Here is a 27430-nt window from a genome sequence, read left to right as displayed (position 1 = left end):
CCCTCTGTAACCGTCATAGACGTTAATTCCAGCGCAGACAGACAAGACAGGGGTGGAAATAGATGCCATGTTTTTCCAAAAATAAGCCCTCCCCCAAAAATAAGCCCTAGCAGGGATTTTCAGCATTTTCGGAGCAAAGCTTAAATATAAGCCCTCCCCCCGAAAATAAGGCCTAGTCGCGGTTCAATAATGAAGTGTCCGTGCAGCTAAAAAAGTTAGATACTTCAGGACACTTCATTATACACAGCGGACACCCCGTAATCATACTCACCAGACGCCGAGCAGAGGACCTGCAGTGATTGGACCCCCGCACACATCCGATCTCACACACACAAACATCGGATCGCAAACACAATCATATCACACACACAAACATCGGATCGCACACACATACTCTCCACATTCAGCGACACTGATCTCTTCTCGCCGGCAGAATCCCGATAGGCTGTGCGGTGGAGCACAAGCAATTCTTGCTTGCTTACAGGACCTGCGGACATTTGACTTCCTCCCATCATTCCATGCGGCCGGAAGCATTCGGTAACGCTGGATGTGATGAACGAATGAATGAGTGTGCGAGACCGGCAGTGTGCGAGTGTGTTGGACAGAAGCAGGGGAGGACGGCGTGCAGCACCCACCGGAGATCACAGGGAGATCTGGGAGCCACGTAGTCATCAGTGTCTGGTAAGTATGAGACTCCTGGGAAGAGGGGGGGGGGGGGGGGGGTGTCTGCTTTTTTTTTTTTATTTGGAGAGGGGGAAGGGGGGGGGGGGGGAGTAAACTTACCTCCAACCATGTTTCTCCAAAAATAATACCTAGTGCTTTTTTGGGGGGCAAAAAAAAAGTACAAGACCGTATCTTCGTGTCTTATTTTTAGAAAAACACGGTAGCAAGACCTGACCCACATAGTCCCTTTCTGTTGCATCTGTCAATCAAATAGCAGTGCATTTCTGGAATTTTACTTGCACATATTTCTGAAATAAAACATTCAATCTCTGAACACAAGCTATGCTTATATTCAGCATCCTAGCACCAGTATAGCACTGGCTTTACTTTATATATGAAACTCCTAATGGTTGGTTCTTTTTAATACATTTATGCACTCAAAGCAAACAGAAATCCTAAAAATAGTGAGGAACTGTAACAAAGTATAATGGGTAAAAAGCTGAACATGTAATTGTACAAAAATTAAAACCTGGATTGACACAAGGCTGTTAAATCACAAATAACCCACATAAGCGCCCATCCCAGTGTCTTACCTTCTGTAGATTCCACGGACAAAGAGGAGCAATGAATAAGGAAGGAGAAGAAAAAAAAAAAAAAAAAGTTAGTCAATAAAATATTACAATCTTCCTGAAAGTAATAAAATCAGCTGACACCACAGAGCAACAAAAGAAACTCATGAAAGCCATATGAATCTACACCGCAGTGAGCCCCTCTTGTCCTCCACCCGCAGAGTCCTCATGACCTCACTTTCCTGATCTGCACAACTTACTTGGTCTCCTTCAGCCCCTCGGCCTCAATCACATTCAGGATCTGTTTAGGAGTCATCGGTGCGTCTGAGTAATTCTCCAAAACCTGGAAGAAGAGGAAGAACGGTCACCATGCGGATCCACAAGACATTTGGTTTATATAAAAGGAATACTTGAAGTGTAACTGTCGTTTTCATTTTTATTTCTTAAATCTATAGTATATGTAAAAATAAGAAACTTTGTAATATATCTTATCAGAGAAATCAGCTCTTTTTTCCTCCTCCTGGACTGATCTTTCATTCTCAAAATCCTCAATTCCCAGTAGTGACAGGCGAGCGTGTTCTGCACTCGATCGAGCATCTTGTTACTCGAGACTATCAACACTTGATTTAGTATCCTGGCACTCGGGCGCCATACTCAAGTCCCCGCCCCACATGTTTTGCGGATGATTTTCGGCCACTAAACATATGGGATTGCCTGCCAATCATAGTACTGCCGTAGCCATGTTGGTTACTGACATTACTGTAATTGGCTGTCCTCATCGCAACTATATAAGACCCAATGACGCCATACTCGGTGCACTCTACCAGGAAATTATGTAGGGAGAGTTTCTGTAGCAGGGACAGTGTGTTATAGCGTGACGGTACCTGCTGGTTCAACATTAAACCAACAGTCCTTTTCAGGGCTAATTGAAATAGACTATATTCTCTAATAATATCGCTCTTAGCTGCAATTAGTGTAGGGTTAGCTTCTGGAGTAGGGATGGTGTATCTGAGGCATTTAGGCAGGGTTCATTGCGTTAGTCCTTGGTGCTGCCATGTACAACCAAAGTCCTTCCAGGGTCAAGTTAAATATATTGATTTCTCTAATACTGCTCTTAGCTGCGTACATAATATACAATGTGAAAGGCTTGAGGTAAGGTAAGGGGAAGTGGATGTCCCGCTGATTTTGGTACAAGCAGAGGCCGTGGGCAAACTGGTCCTGCTGAGGGAGCATATCAAACACATGCATCATCTAGACCTACCTTCCTGTCCCACTTTGCAGGGGGGAGCAGGATACTACTGTTGAAGGCAAGTGGGAACAGGTTGTGGGTTGGATGGCAGATAATGCTTCCAATGTGTTTACCAGCACCAACCTGTCTTCCACACGGTCCAGTTTCTCTAGACAAGAGTCTGGCCCACAAGCCTCATCCTCCTTACTCCCACCATGATGAGCCCCAGGAGGCAAGTAACCCTACACTTGGACACTCCGAAGAGCACTTTGCCTTTCCAATTATGGCTTCTTCTGGCCACTCACCATGAATATTTCAAGAGGGACATGAGATCATGTGCGCTGATGCCCAAATATTTGATAAGCCACGGACATAAGAAATCAACAATTGGGAAAAGGCAATTACTGTCTCAAGAGGTAGACGATGACGAAACAAACTAAAAAGTCATGTTAAGGCAACAAGTGTGTAAGTGGACGACAAGTTGGTGGGCGATAAAGTCACTGACCCAAACTGACAAGGTGGCATGCAGAGGAAGCACAGCAGCGCAGAGGGGGAGGGGTCCACAGCACCACAACAGGCAGGAAGAGCCAGAGGGAGAAGGTGGGCAACGTTTCCCCAGAGACATACATGCAGCCAGAGGCCAGGCCAAGGATTAGGTGTTCCAAACTCTGGAACTTTTTTGTGGAAAGTGCAGAAGAAAATTAAAAATTTGCAATGTCTGCTATACCAAGCTTAGAAGTGGCCCGACCACTACCAGCAAGCTCAGGCACGTCATTAAAGCACCTGACTAGGTGGGACAAACCCGAGTCCACAATCAGTGTCTGTGGGTGACACTACTGCCTCTTCTCCTGTGCTACATGCTGGGCAATCCTCTGTCAAAGAGTCTGCCTCTCGCCCTGCACCTGTCGTTGCAAATTCTTAACCCCAATCGGCAATCAAGTCCTCTTCCTTGTCCCAGCGCAGCCATCAGCTTGCTCTATCCCAGGCCTTGAACACAAATGGAAAAATGCAGCCACTCACCCCCCAGGCCCAAATACTAAACAGCCATATTTCCAGACTGCTTGCCCTAGAACTGTTGCAGATTAGACTTGGACACTAAGGTTTTCAGCAACCTGATGGCAGCGGCGGACCCTTGGTACTTGGTCCCCAGCCACCACTATTTCTCTAGGTGTGCCATCCCAGCTTTGCACAAGCATGTATCCCATAAAATCAGCCATGCCCTAACCAACGCAGTTACTGGGAAGGTCCACTTAAAGGTAAAGTGTTGCATTTTTTATTTTTTGTATTAATAGTGATTATGGAATCAAGTATTTTTAATACAAAATTAAACTGTTTATTTAGTTTTTATTTAATTCTATTTTTACTGAAGCACTGGGGGCTGCCATCTTGGATCTGCTGTGTGTAATGATAGTTACTCACCTCCTTTATGGCAGCGCCCAGGGCATTGATTCTGATTATCGGGCTGTGACCTATTCTCTAACACAGAGACAGCTTCTCCTGTAAACTAGACCTGTCCCCTGCGCTGTCCAGATCACAGCAGAGGGAGAAAATCACCGCCATCTTTGTGGAGCTCACAGCGTATACGGTGTGCTGCACTTTCTCCGTCACCCAGCGGGATGGGGTGAGTACTGATGCGGGGCAGCGGTGATTGCACCGTAACTGATCCTGGCGTGCTGCTCCCCACCCCTATGCTCAACCCCCTTCCTTGCGTGTGCTCAGCTAGGGCCTCCGCTCCTCTGTGCTGTGATCACTGACGGGAGGAATAAACACCAGGCTGACAGGAGAGGCTGCTGGGGCCGCAGGTAAGTGCATGCTGCTGGGAGCGGTGAGCGCTGCATGACATCTGTAGTGCAGTGCCACTCAGGCTACAGATGACCCTTCCTCACCGCATGTCACCTCAGACCTCCGATCCCGGCCAGCAGCTCAGTATATGGGGGCGCGGGATACAGTGGGGCACTATGCCAGCTGTCCTTAGTGACACTTTAGACAATAGGATCACTTTGAGGTCACCATCAAAATGGCTCCGCACTGTGATCCTAAACTTCATTCTCTCTTATCCTTTTGAAAATACCCAGAACAGAGGGGAGGCGTGACATCACACACAGGAGAGCAGATTCCACCCACTTTTACTGCAGCTGTAATGTGAGCTAGTTCTACAGTAGAATTTCAGCAGCTGCTACCCATAGTGTTGAAGAGTGGAAAATATCAAAGTTTTAAATATATTTTTATATTTCTCAATTAAAAACAATATTTAAACAAAACATTAATACTTTATATTTTTCAGTTCTTGAAAAATTGTTTGGTTTTTTTGACGACACCTTCCCTTTAACTATCGGCAAGTTGACAAGTGCTTGTAAAACCTTGAGAAGGCCGGAACAGAGTTGAACCATGGGACGACACCTGTGCTATAGACACATACAATTGTATCAGGGTTTTCCCCACCTCCTACACTAGTTCTTGCACCTCTTCCTCCATCTCCAAATTGTCATCCCTACCAGTCTGAAGCTGTAAGCACTGAATCGGCAAAGCAACAGGCTCAGCTGAAATGAATCTCTTTAGGTGACAAGCAGCACATCGCCACAGAGTTGTTGAAAAGTCTAACATGAAAGACAGAACTGTGACTCTTCCCCTGCACCTCCAACCAGGCATGGTTCTGTGTGATCATGGCCATAACCTGGTGGCGGCTCTGAAGCTTGCACACCTACCATGCCTGGCACACGTGCTCAACTTAGTGGTTCAGCGGTTTCTCAAAAAACCCACCCAGATTTTCCTGAGCTACTTGTCAACGTTTACAGTGTGTGCATGCATTTCCACAAGTCACCTATAGCTGCTGCCAGTCTGGCAGTGCTGCAGCCTCACAGACTGGTTTGCGACCGGCCCACGTACTCCACCTCAACATTACATGCGTTAACAAGGCTTTGTGAGCAGCAGTGGGCAGTAGTTTAATACCAGCTACAACATGCCCATCGATATTCCAGTCATCGTCCGCACACAAGAACCAACAAGTGTGTATGGAAGTCTGACATCTGAGCGGTTCTCCAGAACTTTGAGGACTCACTCAATATGTTGAGCGGCGATGACTCCATATGTGTAACAATGTCACGTCTGTGTCTACTCAAATGCTCACATTGAAAGAGCAAGCTTTGTGTGGAACAGGTGGAGATGGAGTAAGAAAGTGAACAAGGTGATACTACCCAGCCTCATCTCATGTTCGCAGCGCGGATTGTGATAATGAGGAGGCCGAGGAGATGGTTGCCTGCATTACAGAAGGTACTACCTACACCAGCTTCTTGTCTGTTCAGCGTGGATGGCCTGAAGAGGAAGAGATGGAAAGTTGTCCCTCTGGTGGGGACAGGGAAGTCTTGCACATATAGCAGTCTATTTCCCGCTCCTTTCGTGTGACCCACTTGTTATACACATTTTGGCCAACACAGGTTAGTGCTTCTAGACCCACGCTACAAGGAGAACTTTCCATCTCATTGCTACTAAAATGGTGCAATACCAAAAGGGCCTACTTTCGAATTGGTCAAAAAATTCCCATCTGACAACGCTGGCGGCAGAGGTCTTTGGACAACCAAGGAGTAGAGAGGAGAGACACACACACCAGGACTAACAGAGGCAGGGGAACACTATCAAAAGGTCTGGGACAGTTTCATTAGATCCTCTCAGCGCCTCAGCACTGCTAAGTAGTAGTCTAAGAAGGAGGGAAAAGTTTATGAAGATGGTGAAGGAGTACCTAGCCGACCGTACCACTGTCTGTGATTCCTCTGTGCCATTCAACTATTGGGTATCCAAGCTGGACACACAGCATTAACTGTCCCTCTACGCCTTGGAGGTGCTGGCCTGCATTTTTTTAGCAACATTTTAGTGCCACAGAAGGAATAACAGATAGCATTTTCAAGTTGACAAGAGGATGCCTCTAACAGGATGACTTATCAAAATGAGCAAGACCTGGATAAGCCCAGACGTTTCAACCCCATCGGATCACAGCAGCCGAACCCAAGAGGAAATTGTAATGTTCCTTTTACTACGGTGTATTCCGCTTCCCACCCAAACAATGGTATACAGTCCTTTTCTTTTTTTTGCATTCTTGCTCTTAACTCTTCAATGGTGTATATGATGCTCTGATACATATTTTCTAGATGCTTATCTCACTCTCTTACATACACATATGTATACTCCCTAGAGGTATAGGTTTTTCAGCTCTTGCACCTGCACCTGTGTAGGAGTCACACTCCTTCCAAATGGGTAAAAAAAAAGAGAATTTTGTTTACTTACCGTAAATTCTTTTTCTTATAGTTCCGTAATGGGAAACCCAGACCATGGGTGTATAGCTTCTGCCTCCGGAGGACACACAAAGTACTACACTAAAAAGTGTAGCCCCTCCCTCCGAGCATATACACCCCCTGGATAACCAAATATAGCCAGTTTAGTGCAAAAGCTGAAGGAGAGTAGCCACCCACAAGTAGAGATAGAGCAAGAACCGGAACAACCGGAGCCTCTGTCTACAACAACAGCCGGTGATAACACGCGGAACAAGAAACTGCCAACAGGGAGGGTGCTGGGTCTCCCATTACGGAACTATAAGAAAAAGAATTTACGGTAAGTAAACAAAATTCTCTTTTTCTTCATCGTTCCTATGGGAGACCCAGACCATGGGACGTCTCAAAGCAGTCCATGGGTGGGAATAAACAGAAAACTGAGAAGTAGGCGAAACCTAACTTCGCAAATGGGCGACAGCCGCCTGAAGGGTGCGTCTGCCCAAGCTCGCATCTGCCGAAGCATGAGCATGCACTTAGTAGTGCTTCGAAAAGGCATGCAGACTAGTCCAAGTGGCAGTCTGACAGACCTGCTGAGCCGTAGCCTGGTGCCTGAAACCCAAGAGGCACCGACAGCTCTGGTCGAGTGTGCCTTGATCCCCGGCGGAGGAGGCACTCGAGTACACTGGTAGGCATCGGAAATGGCCGACCTAATCCAACAAGCTAGGGTCGGCTTAGAAGCTGAGAGGCCCTTACGCCGACCTGTGGTCAGCACAAAAAAAAGAGGTGCACCGCCTAAGAACAGCGGTGCGAGCCACATAGATCCGGAGCGCCCACACCAGATCCAGAGTATGCAACGCTTTTTCAAAGCGATGAACAGGAACCGGACAAAAGGAAGGCAGGGAAATGTCCTGGTTAAGGTGGAAGGAGAAACCACCTTAGGGAGGAAGTCGGACGGAGAACCACCTTATTTTGATGAAAAACAAAAAAAGGTGACTCCGAAGAGAGTGCAGCCAAATCATAGAATCTCTCGAGGGAAGTTATGGCCACTAGAAAGACCACTTTCTGTGAAAGACGAGACAAAGAAACCTCCCTAAGAGGCTCAAAGGCGGGTTTCTGGAAGCCGTGAGGACCAGATTAAGGTCCCAGGGATCCAGAGGCCGCCGGTAAGGCGGAATGATGTGAGATGCGCCCTGTATGAAGGAGCGCACCTGAGCCAGCCGGGCGATACGCCGCTGGAACACCACTGGCAGAGCCGAGACCTGTCCCTTCAGGGATAGTCCTAGCTGCAGACCGGACTGTAGAAAGTACAGGAGGGTCGGCAAGGAAAAAGGCCAAGAAGCATGGCCGGAAGGGTGACACCAGGACAGGAAAATTCTCCAGGTCCTGTGATAGATTTTGGCCAAGGAATACTTCCGAGCCCGAGTCATAGTGGAGATGACTTCAGGAGGGATACCAGAAGTCGTCAAGATCCAGGACTCAAGAGCCACGCCGTCAATCTGAGAGCCGCAGAATTCTGACGGAAAGACGGACCTTGTGAGAGAAGGTCTGGACGGTCCGGGAGATGCCACAGCACCTCAACGGACAGATGGAGCAGGTCAGGGTACCAAGCTCGCCTGGGCCAGTCTGGAGCAATGAGAATGACCCGACGGCCCTCCATTCTGATCTTGCGCAGGACTCTGGGCAAGAGCTAGACGGGGAAACACGTAAGACAGATGAAACTGGGACCAATCTTGAACCAGCGCGTCTGCTGCAAAGGCCAGAGGATCGTGGGAGCGAAGATCCACTTCCGGAGTGCCCCACTTGCGGCAGATTGACCGAAACACTGCCGGATGCAGAGCCCACTCGCCGCTGTCCACGGTTTGACGGCTGAGATAATCTGCCTCCCAGTTTTCCACGCCTGGGTTGTGGACTGCGGATGTGGTGGACCTGGAATCCTCCGTCCACTGAAGGATGCGTTGAACCTCCAACGTTGCCAGGCGGCTGAGTGTCACGCCCTGGTGGTTGATGTAGGCAACCGCTGTGGCGTTGTCTGACTGGACTCGAATGTGCTTGCCCGCCAACAGGTGGTGAAAGGCCAAGAGAGCTAGAAGCACAGCTCTGGTTTCCAGCACATTGATCGAGAGGGCTGATTCGGACGGAGTCCAAGTGTCCTGCGCCCTGTGGTGGAGATATACTGCTCCCCAGCCGGATAGACTGGCATCCGTGGTGAGGATCACCCAGGACGGGGCCAGGAAGGAGCGTCCCTGAAGAGAGAGGGGCCGAAGCCACCACTGAAGGGAGCCCCTGGTCTGTGGCGCCAGAGCCACTAACCTGTGCAAGGAGGAAGTCCGCTTGTCCCAACAGCGGAGAATGTCCAGCTGCAGAGGACGCAGATGGAACTGGGCAAGGGAACCGCTTCCATTGACGCCACCATCTGACCCAGCACCTGCATTAGGTGCCTGATGGAATGACGGCGGGGCCTCAGCAAAGAGCGCACCGCTAGTGGAGGGACTGCTGTTTGACTAAGGGCAGCTTCACAAGTGCCAGCAGAGTCTCGAATTGCATCCCTAGGTACGTGAGCTTTTGGGTCGGAGTCAGAGTGGACTTGGGAAAAAGACAAGCCACCCGAAGTGGACTAGAGTGGCGAGAGTGAGCGAAGCACTCCACTGACGGTCTGCACTGGATGAAGCCTTGACTAGAAGGCCGTCCAGGAAAAGGGATGCCAACCCTTGGAGGTGCAGAACCGCAACCACAGCTGCCATGACCCTGATGAATACTCGAGGGGCCGTGGCTAACCCGAAGGGAAGAGCCACGAATCGGAAAAGTTCCTCTCTGATTGCAAAACGTAGCCAACGCTGGTGTGAAACTGCAATTGGCACATGCAGATAGGCATCTCTGATGTCGAGGATGCAAGGAATCTCCTTGGGTCATTGAGGCAATGACTGATCGCAGAGACTCCATGCGAAAATGCCGCACCTGAACATGCCTGTTGAGAAGCCTGAGATCCAGGATGGGCCGGAAGGAACCGTCCATTTAGGGGACTAGGAAGAGATTTGAGTAGAAACCTCTGAACCGTTCCCAGGCGGGAACCGGTACAATTACTCCGTTGGCCTGCAAGGATGCCACGGCCTGAGAGAAGGCGGCGGCCTTGGAGCAGGGGGGAGTTGACAGAAAAAATCTGTTTGGCGGGCTGGATAGAATTCGATCCTGTAGCCGTGGGAGATGATATCCCGCACCCACTGATCGGAGACGTGTTGAAACCACATGTCGCCAAGCGGGAGAGCCTGCCACTGACCAAGGACGTTGCTGGCGCGGCCAGATAGCCACGAGGAGGCTGACTTAGTGGCAGCAGCTCCTGCGGTCTTCTGAGGACGCGGCTTCGTGCGCCAGTTGGGTTTTTGGTCCTTGGCTGAGTTAGTGGACGAGGCCGAGGGCTTAGAGAACGACCAGTTGGAGGAACGAAAGGAACGAAACCTCGACTGGTTCCTGCCCTGGACAGGTTCCTGGATTTGGTTTGTGGCATGGAAGTACTCTTCCCGCCAGTAGCTTCCTGAATAATTTCATCCAGTTGTTCACCGAACAGCCTGGGCCCAGCAAATGGGAGCCCAGCAAGGTACTTCTTTGAAGAAGCATCTGCCTTCCACTCTTGAAGCCACAAGATCCTGTGGATAGCGAGAGAATTGGCCGAAGCCACCGCAGTGCGGAGCCTCCAGCATGGCAGACATGGAATAGGATGAAAAGGCTGAAGCCTGGAAGTTAAGGCAACCATCTCGGGCATAGAGTCCCTGGTGAGGGAATGCATCTCCTCTAGAGAAGCAGAGATTGCTTTGAGAGCCCACACTGCTGCAAAAGATGGGGAGAACGAGGCCCCTGCCGCCTCATATACAGATGGCGGTCAGTGGAATCCTTAAGAGAGTTGCCATCAGCCACTGATACAACTTTCCGGGCTGAGAGTCTAGACACCGGAGGGTCTACCTTTGGTGAATGAGCCCACTCCTTGACCACCTCTGGTGGAAACGGAAAACGGTCATCAGAACCACGCTTTGGGAAGAGTCTGTCAGGACAGGCTCTGGGCTTGGTCACAGTGGCCTGAAAACTGGAGTGGTTAAGGAACACACTCCTTGTTCTCTTAGGCAAGGTATACTGATTCTTTTCTGCCAGAGGGGTGCTCCCCTGATACAGGCGGATTGAGGTCCAGTACAAAATTAATGGACGCAATCAAATCACTAGCATCTGCGTCACTTTCGGACAGATCAATGGGGTACATGGAGGTAGCGTCCGAGCCCCCAGTAAAGGAGAGGGGACCCTGTGTCTCCATTTTAGGAGGACGGGGTCTGAGCCAGATGAAGAATCCTCTGTGAGCTTTGCTGAGCGAGCCGTAGCAGCAGAAGCGCCCTGAGAAGGGGGCTGATGCATGCTCAGCAGTGTCCGGGACATCTGTCCCCTGGAGAAGGATTCTACCCAAGCCGGGGGTTCAGCCACCGGAGCCGGAGCAGCCGGAGGGACCACTGGGGACGAGCCTCCAGGCTGAGGCACTACCATGTTAGAGCAGGCATCACAATGTGGTTATGTGCTCAGTACAGGCAGTACGAGCCTACATGCAGTGCATATTAAGTACAGCCTTGCAGCCTTGCTCTCGTGTGAGACATGCTGCTGAAGTTGGGGCTCTAAGCCAGAATGACCCCCAGCAGAGTATATACGCAGAGTATATAAGCAGGTCCACAACCGGAGGTTGTGGCTTGCCAGACCGTTTGACATTGGGACATGTCTGTGCCCTCCAGATCCCACAGCCCGGATTCCCAGAGAGATGGCCAGCGCCGATCGCTGTCACAATGTGGTTATGCAGACATGCATAAGAACGCTGATAAAATGGCGCCGGAGCGAGGAGAGGGGGCGGGGCCTACTCTAAGAGCGGGATCCGGAGGGCCAAGGAGATATACAGGGGAGGGAATATTTCCTCAGAGAGGAGTGTCCCTCCCCTGTGCCGAACAGCCGCTGGGCGGAGCCGCACTGTCCCTCTGCATGATTGGCATGCAGGGGCAGTGAAAACGAAACTAGGCCTCAGGCGAAGCCGGGGCCTAAATTTAACAATGCGGCCGGCGAGCAGGCACCATCGGCGCGGTTCTCAGGTGAAAACCAGAGAACCGGCCGGAAATGTTACAATAGATACACAGCACACTCTCCCCAACAATAAAGTACAAGGGACCCCCCCGATAATAACGTCCCAGATACTTAGCTTGTGAGACGCAGGGCCAGGTCCCTGAGGGATGAGTGCTCCGTCCGGCAGGGCCCTGAAAGGGCTGCGGATGGAGACCGGTCTCCTGCAAGGCAGGGAGAACCGTGCTGGCTCCCACTTCAAGCCAGAGCCCGAGGGATGGTGAAGGAGCGCGGCATGTAAGGCTCCAGCCCTGAAATCAACCTTAACAACACCGCCGACAGTGGGGTGAGAAGGGACATGCCGGGAGTCCAGGCTTGCACCCGCTTTTCTTCAAACTCTTTCCAAAAATCAAAATCAGATGAGAATGCATGTGTGGATGTGTGCCTCCTGAACACAAAGCATTGAACTGGCTATATTTGGTTATCCAGGGGGTGTATATGCTAGGAGGGAGGAGCTACACTTTTTAGTGTAGTACTTTGTGTGTCCTCCGGAGGCAGAAGCTATACACCCATGGTCTGGGTCTCCCATAGGAACGATGAAGAAAAGGCCCTCCTCTCTCTTCTTGGGTGTATTGGAGAGCATGCCTCTAATTTTTTTTTGCAGCCCTTATACATAGTGCATCAGATTTACCAGTCTGGAAGTCTCACCCCTTAATATTTGGGAAAATGTTTTCTGAGGCCCTCCCCTACGTGTCTTGCTGCCTGTATTGCAATGCCTCCATGTAATTGTAGCTAGGTCTTGCACTGACTACATAGGCTTTACCAGTTCAGAATTGAATCTTGAATTTCTACCCAGTCTCTTGCTGGCTGTATTTCAATGCCTCCTTGTAATTTTTGGATAGGCCTTGCACTTAATGCATAGGCTTTCCAGTCTAAGAGCCCCAGTCCTTAAAAATGGTGTAAAAAAAACAAAACACAAACCTTATTGTCTAAGGCCCTCCTTTACGTCTCCAGGGGGTATTGCAGTCCCTCCTAATTTTTGGCAGCCCTTGCACTTAGTGCAACGTTTTTTACGAACGTACATATCCCACTACCTAACAATTTTTACAGACTGTATAAGGCCTCCTTTATGTCTACAACAGGGTGTATCAGATCCCTCCTCCTAATTTTTGGCAGTTCTTGCATCGTCCATGAAGGCTTTGTATCAGAGTCCATCCTTCATAAATTAAACAGAATGTCACACACACCACATGCCCAGATAAGGTAGTCAATGATGCATCCAGGAGTCTTACCCATGCTAATCCCATTTCATTTTAGTGCGTTTTCCATTCATTTCAGTGATTTTCATAAGCTCTTCTCAGACATACTGGGAGGGCCTTCTGGGAAAAATGCTTGTTTCCCCCATTGACTTTCACAATACTCGTTACTTGAGAAGAGCACCTGAACAATCAGATTTGCGCGATCTGAGTACCAGCACCCGAGCATTTTAGTGCTCGCTCATCACTAATTCCCAGGTAGAATCTGTATTCAGTGAAGACATATTGTTACCTTACCGAGATAGGAGATGGCAGTTTCTATACAGATGGACGGGAGGGAGGAGTTCTGAATTTAGCTCCTCACCACTACATAGATGACAGAGTCTACTGTGAAGATTTTATCTCTGGAATTTCAAAATTGTATTCACTGATGACAGATTTTACCGACGAATTGAGACGTTTGAGATTTAACGATCAGTTCTGGAGGAGAAAGAAGCAGATTTCTCTGATAACATATTACAAAGTCTCTTATTTTCACCTGTGCTATTGATGTAATAAAAATTAAAATAAAGGTAACATTAAGTGAAATTTATGCACTGCGTTCTGCCTTTTGAGTTCTGCAGGGGTGGGGCATGGCAGGGATCCTCTTTGGAGCCCCGCCCCGTCGGTTCATGCAGTAAAAACAAATGTAGCATTTTCTTTAATTAGAAACCATTTGTCGGACATATAAAATCAAAACTGGAGGACACTCCAATCACTTAAAAGGGAGCGTTGCTTAGAAGTCAATAACAGTATTAAAAGGCGTTCTTAAGAAAACAAGTACTAAGATCTCAGATAAACAAATTTTGCCTGCATTTTATCAAGATTAAGCTATTAGGGACAGAGGCACCCATGAAATACCACCAAAAACCATATTTAAGGAGGTTGCTTGCTCTGCGAGGAAAGACATAACTCCATGTCTGCACGCTTGCATAAATCAAGTCTTTTTATAGGATCACCCACACAATACCACATAAAAGAGCAATACACAACTCTCCACGCATTTCATTAAGACAGGAGACAGTGATGGCCTGCAGCAGAGAATCTAAGATCAGAATCACTATCACAGTTGGGAAGACGGAGGCTCGAGGTAATTAATGGGAGTCACTTATTAGCAGTAGTCATTGTCCTGACTAATCAAAGGCTCCAGTGGCTGTACTGTCCATTCCTCCCATGATTTACACTGCAGCTCTTTATGTTAGTGCAAAGCAATGGTTCATGCATACTCCCCCTCCCACCCCGCAAGTCGCTGTATGACAACAGGCCAATGACCTTCCTGTATTATACTCCAGAGCTACACTCCCTATTCTGCTGGTGCACTGTGCAGTCACTGTGTACATACATTACATTACTTATCCTATACTGATTCTGAGTTATATCCTGTATTATACTCCAGAGCTGCACTCACTGTGTATATACATTATTTATCCTGCACTGATCCTGAATTACATCCTTTATTACGCTCCAGAGCTGCACTCACTATTCTGCTGGTGGAATCACATAGCACACAGCTGCCCAATCGTCATATACAGTATAAGGCTGGTTTCAGACATCCGTGTTTTATCAGGTACCAGACTCACACGCATGGTTATGGTCACACGTGTGTCATACGTGTGACATCCGTGTTTGCATACGTGTGACACGTACCGGGTAAAACACATGTCTCTGCAATGAAAAGAGGTTTTATATTTACCCGTATCCAGCGATGCTGTCTTTTGCTCTGCTGCCTCCAGCTCCTGACCCCCGCTCATTATTTTCATTGATTATTCACTGCCCGAGGATTGGGAAGCCGGAGCATCGCGGGGACAGGCTGGGTACAGAACCGCCGAGGACAGAACCGCCGGGGACAGGTGAGTATACAGCAGTTTGTGCAGTGATATCCAGGGGTCATCGGAGTTCCCAATGAACGCTCATGAACCCCTGGAAGTCACCATTGTGACACTCGCTATAGCACAGTTGTCAGGGGTGTCATCAGGAGGTCATCAGAGTTCATTGGGAAATCCGATGACCTCCTGGACGTCCCTGCACACACACTGCTGTCAGGATACTCACCTGTGACTAGTGATGTCCCCAGTGATGCGGTCCCCAGTGATGCTGTCCTTGGCGGTGCTGTCTCCAGCGCTGTCCCTGTCATGCCCCTGCTCCCAGCTGCTCAGTGCAGTGAATGATCAATGAAAATAATAAGCGGGGGTCAGGAGCGGGAGGCAGAGCCGGGGACAGCATCACTGGATACAGATAAATATAGCAAATCTTATTTAAAAACCAGTGTTTTCTCCGCTCCGTGTCACACAGATCACATCAATATGCGGGTCCGTGTGACACCCGTGCTGCTGGAGAAAAAACGGACACGTCTTTGTGTGAAATAGTGGGGCCACACGGTCCATGTGAGTACACAATAGGGTAACATGGGTATGTGTGACATCCGTGTTAAAAACAGATGTCACACGTACCTAAACCACGGACGTCTGAAACCAGCCTAACACTGTCATGTTATTACACAGTGCACAACATATAATAATACACCCAAAGATCCAGCCTCTTGGTGGCGGCTACAGGGCCTGATCTTTTTACGCCTTGTCTAAAACGCATGTACAGAAATTCCTATAAAAGTTGTCCAGGACTTTAAACATAATAAATAAAAGCTGGAATGTTGTAAAATACTTAGTCACAGCCGCCTGTCTTCGCTGATGGTTCCCTTGTCTTGCTCTGGTGCACGTGCGGCACGTCAACACCGCAGGACAAGAGCCCAGCAGACGTGTGAAGCGCAGGAGTTATCAGGCGTGAGGCGGACTTTCTATATCCCAGCATTCCTTGCTTTTTATAGTCGTGAGAGGAGACTGACACAAATGAAGGTTTTCAGTTTGCTGCTGCGGATTTTAGATCTTAGTTGCATGTGTCTATGGTTACTGAAGTACACATCACTTCTTGACAAATATATCACGTTAATATTAACCCCTTAGCAACGGAGCCAGTTTTGACGTCAATGTCCAGGCCAAATATCAGTGATCAGTGTCACTATGATGTTATAACTCTGAAACGCGTCCACAGATCCCAGTGATTCTGAGATTGTTTTTTATGACATACTAGCTGTACTACCCGGCTTCGCCCGGGTTAATAACTGTTGTTAACAAAATAGAATGTATTAACAAAAATGTATTCAGCACACAATATCCGCTGCCCGGGATAGTAACTGTCTGTTTCTCTCCCATTCTGTCTCCCCCTCTGTATAAATATCTCTTTCCCTGTCTGTCTCTGACTGTCTCTGTCTCTTTCCCAGTCTGTCTGGGTCCGTCTCTTTCCCTGGGTCCGTCTCTTTCCCTGGGTCCGTCTCTTTCCCTGGGTCCGTCTCTTTCCCTGGGTCCGTCTCTTTCCCTGGGTCCGTCTCTTTCCCTGGGTCCGTCTCTTTCCCTGGGTCCGTCTCTTTCCCTGGGTCCGTCTCTTTCCCTGGGTCCGTCTCTTTCCCTGGGTCCGTCTCTTTCCCTGGGTCCGTCTCTTTCCCTGGGTCCGTCTCTTTCCCTGGGTCCGTCTCTTTCCCTGGGTCCGTCTCTTTCCCTGGGTCCGTCTCTTTCCCTGGGTCCGTCTCTTTCCCTGGGTCCGTCTCTTTCCCTGGGTCCGTCTCTTTCCCTGGGTCCGTCTCTTTCCCTGGGTCCGTCTCTTTCCCTGGGTCCGTCTCTTTCCCTGGGTCCGTCTCTTTCCCTGGGTCCGTCTCTTTCCCTGGGTCCGTCTCTTTCCCTGGGTCCGTCTCTTTCCCTGGGTCCGTCTCTTTCCCTGGGTCCGTCTCTTTCCCTGGGTCCGTCTCTTTCCCTGGGTCCGTCTCTTTCCCTGGGTCCGTCTCTTTCCCTGGGTCCGTCTCTTTCCCTGGGTCCGTCTCTCTGTCTGTCTCTTACCCTGCCTATGTCTGTTTCTTACCCTGTCTGTGTCTGCCTCTTTCCCTGTCTGTCTCTTTCCCTGGCTGCATTGTGACATGCCAACATTCCATTTAAGGGCATGGCTGCGCATTCTTCTGAAGTTCTGGCTGCACTGTGGCTCCCAGCTCCATTTGCTTTAATGGAGGCAGTTTTTTGGGCGAATAACTAAAGCACAGGGTTAAAATTTCCCCTCAAAACATAGCCTATGACGCTCTCGGGGTCCAGACGTGTGAGTGTGCAAAATCTTGTGGTTGTAGCTGCGACGGTGTGGATGTCAATCCCGGACACACACACACACCCCTTTATATTATGACATATTGTACTTCATGTTCCTGGTAAATTCAGGATGATATATTTTTGCATTTATTTGTAGAAAAAAAATAATTTTAAAGTTGGTGAAAATTACAAAATTTTCAAACCTTTAATTTTTATGCACTTAACCCTTGAGCCAGTTGTCACCTCGATGACCAGCCATGTTTACAACTCCGAGTGTCACCTTATGATGTAATAACTCCCGAACGCTTCAACAAATCCCAGTGATTTTGACATTTTTGTTTTTTTTCGGGACATATTGGACTTCTGTTACTTCTAAATTGGAGTCCATCTTTCTAGCCATGTACAGAGCTGTGGTCATCCACATTTGAGCTCTAAAAAGACTCCTAAAATGATGAGACATTGCCGGGCCGAAACAGAGACCAGACAGAGTCCAAAGTGTCTCCATCTGCCTCATTAGAGTGACTGGTTCCAATGGGGGTTTGTTAGGGATTTATACTGAAACTCAGACTTAAGTCCTCAGTGGAGAGCGCAGGATAAATGTGAGCCGAGTCCTATTCCGATCTTAGGAGGTAGAATGAAAACAGACAACAGTACAAGAATAGTTCTTATTTTTACGCAGATTACCACGATAGTGATAGGACATTTTTATTCTGCGGGCGGTGCGATTACAGAGATACCAGATATATCATTTTATGTCCTGCTTCTATCATACAGATAAAATGCTTTTTATGAGTAGTTTCTCAGTCACAATATTCTGAGAGCGGTAACTTTTTTTATTTTGCGTTAAAGAGGGCTGTATGAGGGCTTACTTTTTGACCAACAAGTTGGAGATTTGTTTGGTACCATTTTGAGACATAATGTTAGGCCTTGCATATTAGAGTCCTGTCCCTGTACAGTGCACAGATGGGGTACGGCTTGGCAGCCCGTCTGATCTAATAGTATGGGCATCACCTAGTAGGCTTGCGGGTTTGTGACTTATCTGCAAGTGTGAACAGCACTCTAGGCAAGCCATCAATGTGCAGTTTTACCATCTAGCAATCGCCCCCTCCATTCTATGGAGGTGTGTGTGTGATTTGCTCCTCCTGCACCTGTGATGCCTCCACTTAGTGGGGGTTTAGCTGTATCCTGCTGGAGTAGTAGTTTTTGGCCTGGGCGATGTACAACTGCAGCCCATCTTTGCTGTAAGGAAAGCTTAATTTTTGGAGAATAATTATTCCTCTTTGTTGCCATTTTTATACAATTTTGAGACATACAACATGTTTTGATCGCTTGTTAGGCTATGTGCGCACGTTGCGTACTGGCCCTGCATAACTTTCTGCAGCGATTTGAACAGCACACGTGCGCTTCAAATCGCTGTAGAAAGAGTCCGTAGTGAGAAAAAAAAAAACGGATTCCATGCGCTCTGACTGCAGCCCCTCCCATAGACAGAGCGGGGACTGCACGCAGAGCGCAGGAAAGAAGTGACATGTCACTTCTTAGAACGTGCGCTTCGGGCAGCAGCCGAAGCGCTGCGCTCTAAGACGCCACGTGCGCACGTCTCCTGCATAATCTCCATAGATTATGCTGGGGATGCAGAACGCATGCAGTTACGCTGCGGTGCAGATCGCAGCGTAACTGCATGCAAATACACCACGTGCACACATAGCCTTAGGCTAAGTTCACACATCCTGTGTTTTCAATCCGTCAGCAACGGATCAGTCATTTTCAAGATGTCAACTGATGCAACTGATGTGTTTTTCACAGGATTCCTTTCACAGAAATCCTGTGAAAAAACGGATCAGTTGCGTCCGTTACATCCGCTGTGCGTCCGTTTTTTGACGGATCAGTCATGATCCGTCTGTGTTTGGGACAGCCCAGTGGGCGTGCCAAGCATGCTGGGCATGCTCAGTAGAGCATGACGGAATCCTGCGCTGGATTCCGTTGTAAGACGGATTACGACGGAATCCAGCACCATAGACATGCATTACAAGCTTGACGGATGGCGACGGATTCCTGCGCGGCGCGTTAATTTTGACGGCCCGAAAAACGTTACATTCTGCGTTGCTCCCCGCTCGGCGGTCAGTCAAAAACGACGGACCGCGACGCAGCGGATGCAACGCAGGGTCATCAGTCGCAATCCGTCACTAATAGAAGTCTATGGGGAAATACAGGATTCCTGCAAAATATTTTGCAGGATTCCGTAATTCCTCAAGGCTACGGATTGTGACTGATGCAAAACACAGGATGTGTGAACTTAGCCTTAGGCTAAGTTCACATTTCCGCTAAAATCTATCAGTCACAATCCGCTGCTCTTGTAAACAGCGGAATCCGTTTAGCGGATTCCGCTGCTCCCATAGACTTGTATGAGCAGCGGATTGTGACTGATGATGCTGCGTTGCACCCTCCGCCCGACTGATCAGTCGTGGAACGACTGACCGCCGGGCGGGAGGAACGCAGCATGTAACGTTTTTTGAGCAGCGAGATCCGTCAGATTTCGCTGCGCATGCTCTCTGGCTCCCTGCACACGTCACCAGCTTTGGTTGGTTACCCGATATTTACCCTGGTTACGGTGCAAGGAGCCAGCGCTAAGCGGTGTAGGCCCGTAACCAAGGTAAATATCGGGTAACCAAGGTAAACATCGGGTGCTTTGCTGTTACCCGATATTTAGGCTGGTTACGTGTGCAGGGAGGCCGACACTTCCCCGCTCAGCCCCGCCCCCTCCCGCACTCCGCACATGTATGTACACACACACACACCTGTCCCCAGCCATGCAGACAAGCACTGACACCCTCGTCTGGCCCCGCCCCCTGCTCGGCTCTGCCCCCTCCCGCACTTTGCATGTGCACACACACACATACATACATACATACATGCACATACACACACTCACTCACACATACACTCACCTGTCCCCAGCCATGCAGACCGCAGCACTTCTACTGACATCCTCAGCGCCTGGCCCCGCCCCCCGCTCGGCTCCGCCCCCTCCCGCACTTTGCATGTGCACACACATACATACATACATACATGCACATACACACACTCACTCACAGATACACTCACCTGTCCCCAGCCATGCAGACCGCAGCACTTCCACTGACATCCTCAGCGCCTGGCCCCGCCCCCCGCTCGGCTCTGCCCCCGAACTCCGCCCCCCGCACACAACGGAATCCGACAAAGAATTCTGTTCTTTGTCATCCGTTGTACAGCGTTGAACAGCGCATCAGTCACATGCGTCAAGCGACGCATGTGACTGATACAAATCAACGGAAATGTGAACTTAGCCTTACTCAGATTTTTCAGACAAAGAAAATCCAGCAATTCACTTATTGTTTATTAATTTCAGGTGGGTTTTGTTTTGTTTTTTTAAACATTTTATTTAACTTGTTTACTTTTTCAGTCCCACTGTGGGACAAATTTTTTAGTTTGATCACTAGCATCATGTAGTGCTGTACTCTTATACAGCAGACCTATCAGAGTCTCACTGACTGCCTGTAAGACACAGCTTATAGCAGGATCTTACAGGCAATCAAACCCAGGGGTCATCAGATGACTTCAGGGTACCATGCCTATGATCGGCACCCGCTGTTACGAACATGGAGGCGTCTTCAGCCAAAGGAGGTCTTTTCAGTCCAGTTTAATCTCTTAGGCTGTATGCGCATGTTGCGTAAATGCATGCGCCCTGCGTCCCCTGCACAATCTATGAAGATTGTGCATGATACGTGCACACGTTGCTTTTATGAACGCAGCGATTTGGGTGCTAAAATTTAGACCCAAATCCGTGTGTTCATAAAATGAGCATGTCAATTAATTTGTATGCTTTGGACGCAGCTCCCCTCTGTCTATGGTGGGGGCAGCAGCCATAGCGCATGAAATCTGCTTTTTTGTACAGAAAAACTGCATCCATTATGCAGGGTTTCTGCAGCGATTTGAAGCGCACATGTGCTGTCAAATCGCTGCAGAATATTCAGCAGTTACGTGTGCATTAGCCCTTAAGATACCACTTTGGTGATTGACAGTGGTATTTAAACTTAAATCGGCCACAATCTGTTCCAGAAACAGTTGGGGCCAATCCCTTTGGTGTTAGCTGTCATATACAACAGTCACTGGCAAGAATTTCACCCGCAGGGTGGCACTATTCTCTTATTCCTCAGCGCTGTTAAAAAGCATCATCGAGCAATAAGTACTCTATACAGCAACTGTTAAAAGGCGGTCGTTAACTGGTTAAAACTCCATATTTATAGTGTGGTCCTTCATTTTTTCAAATTTCTGCCCTTGCAGCTGGATATCAGCTTCTGGGCCAAATCCTGGCTGATGACCCATTCTCATCTAATCAGCGCTGAATAATTATCATAATTTGTGTTTTTGTTTGTCCACTTGATTTTTGAGGATTAACAACAGGTTACCAAGGGCATTGAGATCTGGGGAGTTTCCTGCTCATGAACCCAAAATATCAATGTTTTGTTCACTGCACTACTTGGTTATCATTTTTGCCTTGTAACATGGTATCCACCATGCTGAAAAAAAATTATTGTTCAAATTGCTCCTGGATGGGTGGGAGAAGTGGCTTTTGGAGGATGTTTAGATGCAATCAGTCATAGCCGTGTTCTTAGGCCAAATTGTGAGTGAGCCCCCTCCATGGAGGAACAGCCCCCGCACATGAGTGGTCTCAGGAGGCTTACTGTTGGCAGACACCGGACTCATGGTAGCCCTCACCTTTTCTTCTACGAACAGTGCATGTCATATGTCCCAAACCATTTGATGGGGACTTCATCAGTGAAAATAACCTTAGTCTATGTCCCCACGCTGCATCTTGAGTGCATCTTTTCTCCTGTGGTCACAGAAATGCAGCTTGTGGCCCAAACACGCATGAAAGAACACATGCATTTTGCCGCATTTTTGTTAATACGTTTTTGAAACAAAATAGGATAGGATCATTGATAGATCATTAGAATAGATAGAAAGAAATAACAGAATAGCTCGATAGCTACCTTGGCCAGCTGTTTTTTTTTTTGGTAATAAAAATATGACGTGGGGTCCCGCCATTTGTCATATGCAGCAACTGCCGGCTACAACCCCCACCTGTCTACTGTACCTTCGCTGTTTATGAAAAATAGAGGGGATCCCACACTTTTTTTTTTAATTATTTGAGAATGTATGTATGTATATATGTATATATATATATATATATATATATATATATATATATATATATATATATATATATATATATATATATATATATATATATATATATATATATATATATATATATATATATATAGATAGAGTGCCCCCCCCATCTTTCTAAAACCAGCCAAGGGACAAAACAACTGGGGGCTCATTGTTAGGGTGGGAAGGGGCATGGTTATTCGGCCCTTTCCAGCCAAACAATAGCAGTCCGCAGCCACGCCAGAAGTGGTGCATCCATTAGAAGCACCAATAGTGGCGCTGGTCATGGCTCTTCCCATTGCCCTGGTGTGGTGGCAATCTGGGTAATAAAGAGTTAATGGAAGACCACAGCTGCCACTAAACCCTAGATTAGTAATGGGAGGAGACTGAGACCCCCCATCACTAATCTGTAAGTGAAAGTAAATAAAACACAAAAACTCCAAAAATCCTTTAATTGAAATAAAAGACAAAAAAGACAAACACAAAAAACATCCTCTTTCATCTCTTTATTAACTCCAAAAAACCCCTGCAGGTCTGACGTAATCCATGTGAGGTCCCACGACGATTGAGCTCTGCTGCATCTGAAGCTCAGAGCGAGCACCATAAAACATAACTACCCATTGTGAGGTCAGGCAGAGACTGAGCCACGATCAGCGGTGGCTTCACTCAGGTTACCACGACCACAGCTGAAGGTTCCCACAGTTACTATCACCGCTGATCACGCGGCTCACTTCAGTCGCTGCCTGAACCTCACAGCGGGGGGTTATGTTCTATGGCTGCTCGGTGTGAATTGAGATGTAGCAGTGCGGGAAGCGTTGGGGGAGGGGGGTATCAGACCCCTCCTATTACTAATCTAGGGCTTAGTGGCAGCGGTGGGCAGCCATTAACTCCTTATTACCCCGATTGCCACTGCACCGGCAATCGGTAAGAGCTGGGTAAAAAGTGCCAGGATTGTCGCATCTAATGAATGAGGCAATTCCGGGTGGCTGCAAGCCGATATTTTTAGGCTGGAGGGCTCCCAAAAACCGTGGGTCTCCCCAGCCAAAGAATACCAGCACCCAGTTGACTGGCCTTATATTCGCTGTGTATCAAAATTGGAGGTACCGCATGCCGTTTTTTAAAATTATTAGAAGAAAACGCCACGTTATTCCTCCTATTTTAATATCCAGCCAAGATAAGCACATGGCTGGGGCTGCACCCATTCGGAGTCTGTGATTGGAAGCATCAGACACACCGTCACTCAACGTGGGGGCGTGTATGACTGCAACCAATCCCACATGCCGGTGGGCGGAGGAAGCAGTGCATATTCAATGACGGTAATGAGTGGCCTGGGAAGTGAATGAGTGGCCACAGGAGCAGTGTGACAGCTATGATGGTGACTTGTTAAGTATGAAGAGCTTGCTTGTACCTTTTTGCGCCAGATTTTGGCCCCCATAGACTTTGTATGGGGACCGGCATCTAGCCAGATACCAGGGATCAATCCCCCGCCAACCCAGACTTAGCGGGGGATTGATATGCCAGTCCTCCTATCACTAGTGAGAAACACTGACAAAAAGCAAAAACAAAATGACATGTTGCATCTTCAGAATCGCAGCCAAAAAAAGACGCAATGTGCAGATAGCATAATAGAAAAGTTTGCAGGTGAAAGGAAATGCATGCATTTGGGTGCACTGGGACCACAATGATGCTCCAAAAACGCAGTAAAAGATGCAGTGTGCGGATGAGACCTTACCCCAGTCCTATGCAGTGCAATCCCTGTACTTTCTCCAGAATGTTAGTCTAAGGGCTCATTCATATGACTGTTCCGTTTGTCCTGTTCAGTTCCTGTTTTTATGCAGACCTACTGTCAAGACCATCTTTTCAATGTATTTTGTGTAGGATCGCATGGCACACAGAAGCACTTCCGTGTACATCAGATCCTACAAAAAAAACATTGGATGCCGTATGTCTGTTCCGTTATCATGGAACATGTCCTATTCTGTTCCGTAATAATGGTCCGTGACTCAATATAAGTCAATGGGTCCACAAAATCACGGAAGCACTTCTGTGTGACTTCAGTTGGGTGTCAGCAGATGCCCGCACTGCAGCACGTCAGCAGATGCCCGCTCTGCAATGGGAGTAGCCGCGGGGATGATGAGAGTTGCCATCAGGAGGTTATTAAAGTTAATCACCTGTGGTGGTGATGAATTCCTACACTCCTGACATCAGCGCTTGTCACTGACCGCCGCGTTCTCATCACCTCTCGTGGGCGGCTCTAGACTGACTAGCGGTGACATCACGGGCCGCTTGTGATATTTCGCTTGTGAACGTTTTGCTTGTGAACGCGGTGGTCATTGATCTCAGTGACCAGCGCTGATGTCAGGAGTGAAGCGGCTTCCATCAACGCAGGTAATGTACCTAGCTAACCTCATGAAGTCAGCGCTCGTCATCCCCTGCAGTGACCTGGGCTGACCTCATGATATTAGCTCAGGTCACTGCACTGCTCTCTCAGTCAATGTGGAACATTTTGTTCGTCATTGACTGGGACAATGAGTATGGTACGGATCGTCATGGCACCCCCTTATTGGATTACTCTGAATCAGGATTGGATTTTTCTTTCCAATAAATTGGTGAAAGAGGGAATGTGTTGGGGAGTTTTTTTTCCAAATAAAAAATTTCTTTAATCGATTTTTTTTTTTATTACTGACTGGGTTAGTGATGTCTGGTATCTCAGATGCAGTGACATCACTAACCCCAGTGCTTGATGCCAGGTGACATTACACATCTGGTATAAACCCCATATATTACCCCGTTTGCCACCGCACTAGGACATCGGGATGTACTGGGGAAAAGCCCGAGGATTGGCGCATCTAATGTATTCACCACTTCTGGGGCAGCTATGGCCTGCTATTTTTAGGCTGGGGAGGGTCCAACAACCGCGTGCCTCCCTAGTCTGAGAATACCAGACCACAGCTGTCTGCTTTACCTTGGTTGGTGATTCAATTATTTGGGGGGGGGGGGACCCCATGTTTTTTGTTTTAAATTATTTTTGTAAAATAACAGCGTGGGGTGCCCTCTGTTTTGGATTAGCAGCCAAGGTGAAGCTGCCAGCTGTGATCTGCAGCCGTCTGCTTTACCCGAGCTGGCTGCAAAAGATGGGGGGGGGGGGGAAATCCCACGACGGTTTTTTAAATTATTTATTTTTTTGCTAAATACAAGGCTAAGAACGCTTTAGTGCCACATAAGAGTGCAAGATTACAAAATGCTGGGGAGTGGGACATTATACATGTCTTTCTCATCTATCCCTCTATCTAGCCCTCCATTCATTGTTTCTTCCACCATATCTCTCTATTTATCCTTCCCTCTATGTCTATCCCTCCATTTCATCTACCTGCTTCCGGGTTTTTTTGCGGTCCGCAAAAAAACCCCCAAAAAAACGGAAGGCACACGGCCTGTATACGGAACGGATGTCTCACGGATGACTCCGTGAAAAAACGGGACTTGTGTGAATGTAGCCTTTGGTGCATCTATGGGACCTCAAAAATTCACCAAAAACGCAGCAAAAGATGCAGTGTGAAAACATGGCCTAAGTCACGTTTTTCTTGAATGGAAGTGGTTTCTTTGCTGCTGTTCTTGACCCAAGCCACCCTCAAAGCCTTAACCTCACTGTGCGAAGAAGATCACAAATTATGTAAGCGGGTAATTTTGTGGCAGGCCTGAAATTCAGTGGCAATTAAGAATTTGTGATTAAGTTAATTTTCATGGCAAATAACTTTGCAATTCTTTTGTTCATTCTTCATGATCTAGAGTTTATGCAAATTACCACTATAAAATCTGAAGTGGCAAGCGTGAAAACCAAAATCTGTCAGTCTCAAAAGGTTTGGCCACGACTGTATTCCTAGTATACAACTAATTGTAGGAATTGTCCACCACAAATCTAATTAAAACAAGTTACAATATAAGTAGTGCTTTCTTTATGCAAAAAAGTGCCTTAAAGCATTCTTTTAAATGGCTAAGCAAATTAAAAAAAAGTTTGTTTTTACAAAAAAAAAAAAATAAAAATCAATCACCCAGTCCTATCTTGAATTATTTTCACATCTCATGTGTCAATTTAAAAACAAAAAAACATGTGGACCTTTTTTTTTTTTTTTTTTACAATTCAATTGACAACAGTACTACACTGTGTGCAGAATTATTAGGCAGGTTGTATTTTAGAGGATTTTTTTTTTATTATTGATCAACAACTATGTTCTCAATCAATCCAAAAGACTCAAATATCAAAGCTTAATATTTTTGGAAGTTGGAGTGGTTTTTTTTTTTAGAGTTGGCTATCTTAGGAGGATATCTGTTTGTGCAGGTAACTATTACTGTGCAGAATTATTAGGCAACTTAATAAAAACCAAATATATTCCCATCTCACTTGTTTATTTTCACCAGGTAAATCAATATAACTGCACAAATATTAGAAATAAACATTTCTGATATGCAAAAACAAAAACCCAAACAATGGTGACCAATATAGCCACCTTTCTTTATGTTGTCACTCAACAGCCTCCATCCATAGATTCTGTCATTTGCTTGATCTGTTTATGATCAACATTGCGTGCAGCAGCCACCACAGCCTCCCAGACACTGTTCCGAGAGGTGTAACGTTTTCCCTCCCTGTAGATCTCACATTTTAAGAGGGACCACAGGTTCTCAATTGGGTTCAGATCAAGCGAATACGGGGGCCATGTCATTATTTTTTCATCTTTTAGACCTTTACTGGCCAGCCACGCTGTGGAGTAGTTGGATGCATGTGATGGAGCATTGTCCTACATGAAAATCATGTTTTTCTTAAACGATACCGACTTCTTCCTGTACCACTGCTTGAAGAAGTTGTCTTCCAGAAACTGGCAGTAGGTCTGGGAGTTGAGCTTCACTCCATCCTCTACCCGAAAAGGTCCCACAAGTTCATCTTTGATGATACCAGCCCATACCAGTACCCCACCTCCACCTTGCTGGCGTCTGAGTCGGAGTAGGG

The 27430-nt window shown here is 47.6% G+C and overlaps 1 protein-coding gene across 1 annotated transcript in view; it reads right to left on the bottom strand.

Moving 5' to 3' along the window:
* The window catches only part of ASXL1 (ASXL transcriptional regulator 1), a 66375-nt gene that overhangs the window by 29045 nt on the left and 9900 nt on the right, over positions 1–27430 (bottom strand). Inside the window, exon 2 of the mRNA XM_075350556.1 lies at positions 1493–1575. Coding sequence (XP_075206671.1) covers positions 1493–1575 — 83 coding nt within the window. The remainder of the gene's footprint in view (positions 1–1492; positions 1576–27430) is intronic.

The sequence above is a fragment of the Anomaloglossus baeobatrachus genome, chromosome 5 (assembly GCF_048569485.1).
Source record: "Anomaloglossus baeobatrachus isolate aAnoBae1 chromosome 5, aAnoBae1.hap1, whole genome shotgun sequence".
NCBI lineage: Eukaryota > Metazoa > Chordata > Amphibia > Anura > Aromobatidae > Anomaloglossus > Anomaloglossus baeobatrachus.
The sequence above is the reverse complement of the archived record's forward strand: the minus strand, read 5'-3'. Positions and strand labels throughout refer to the sequence as shown.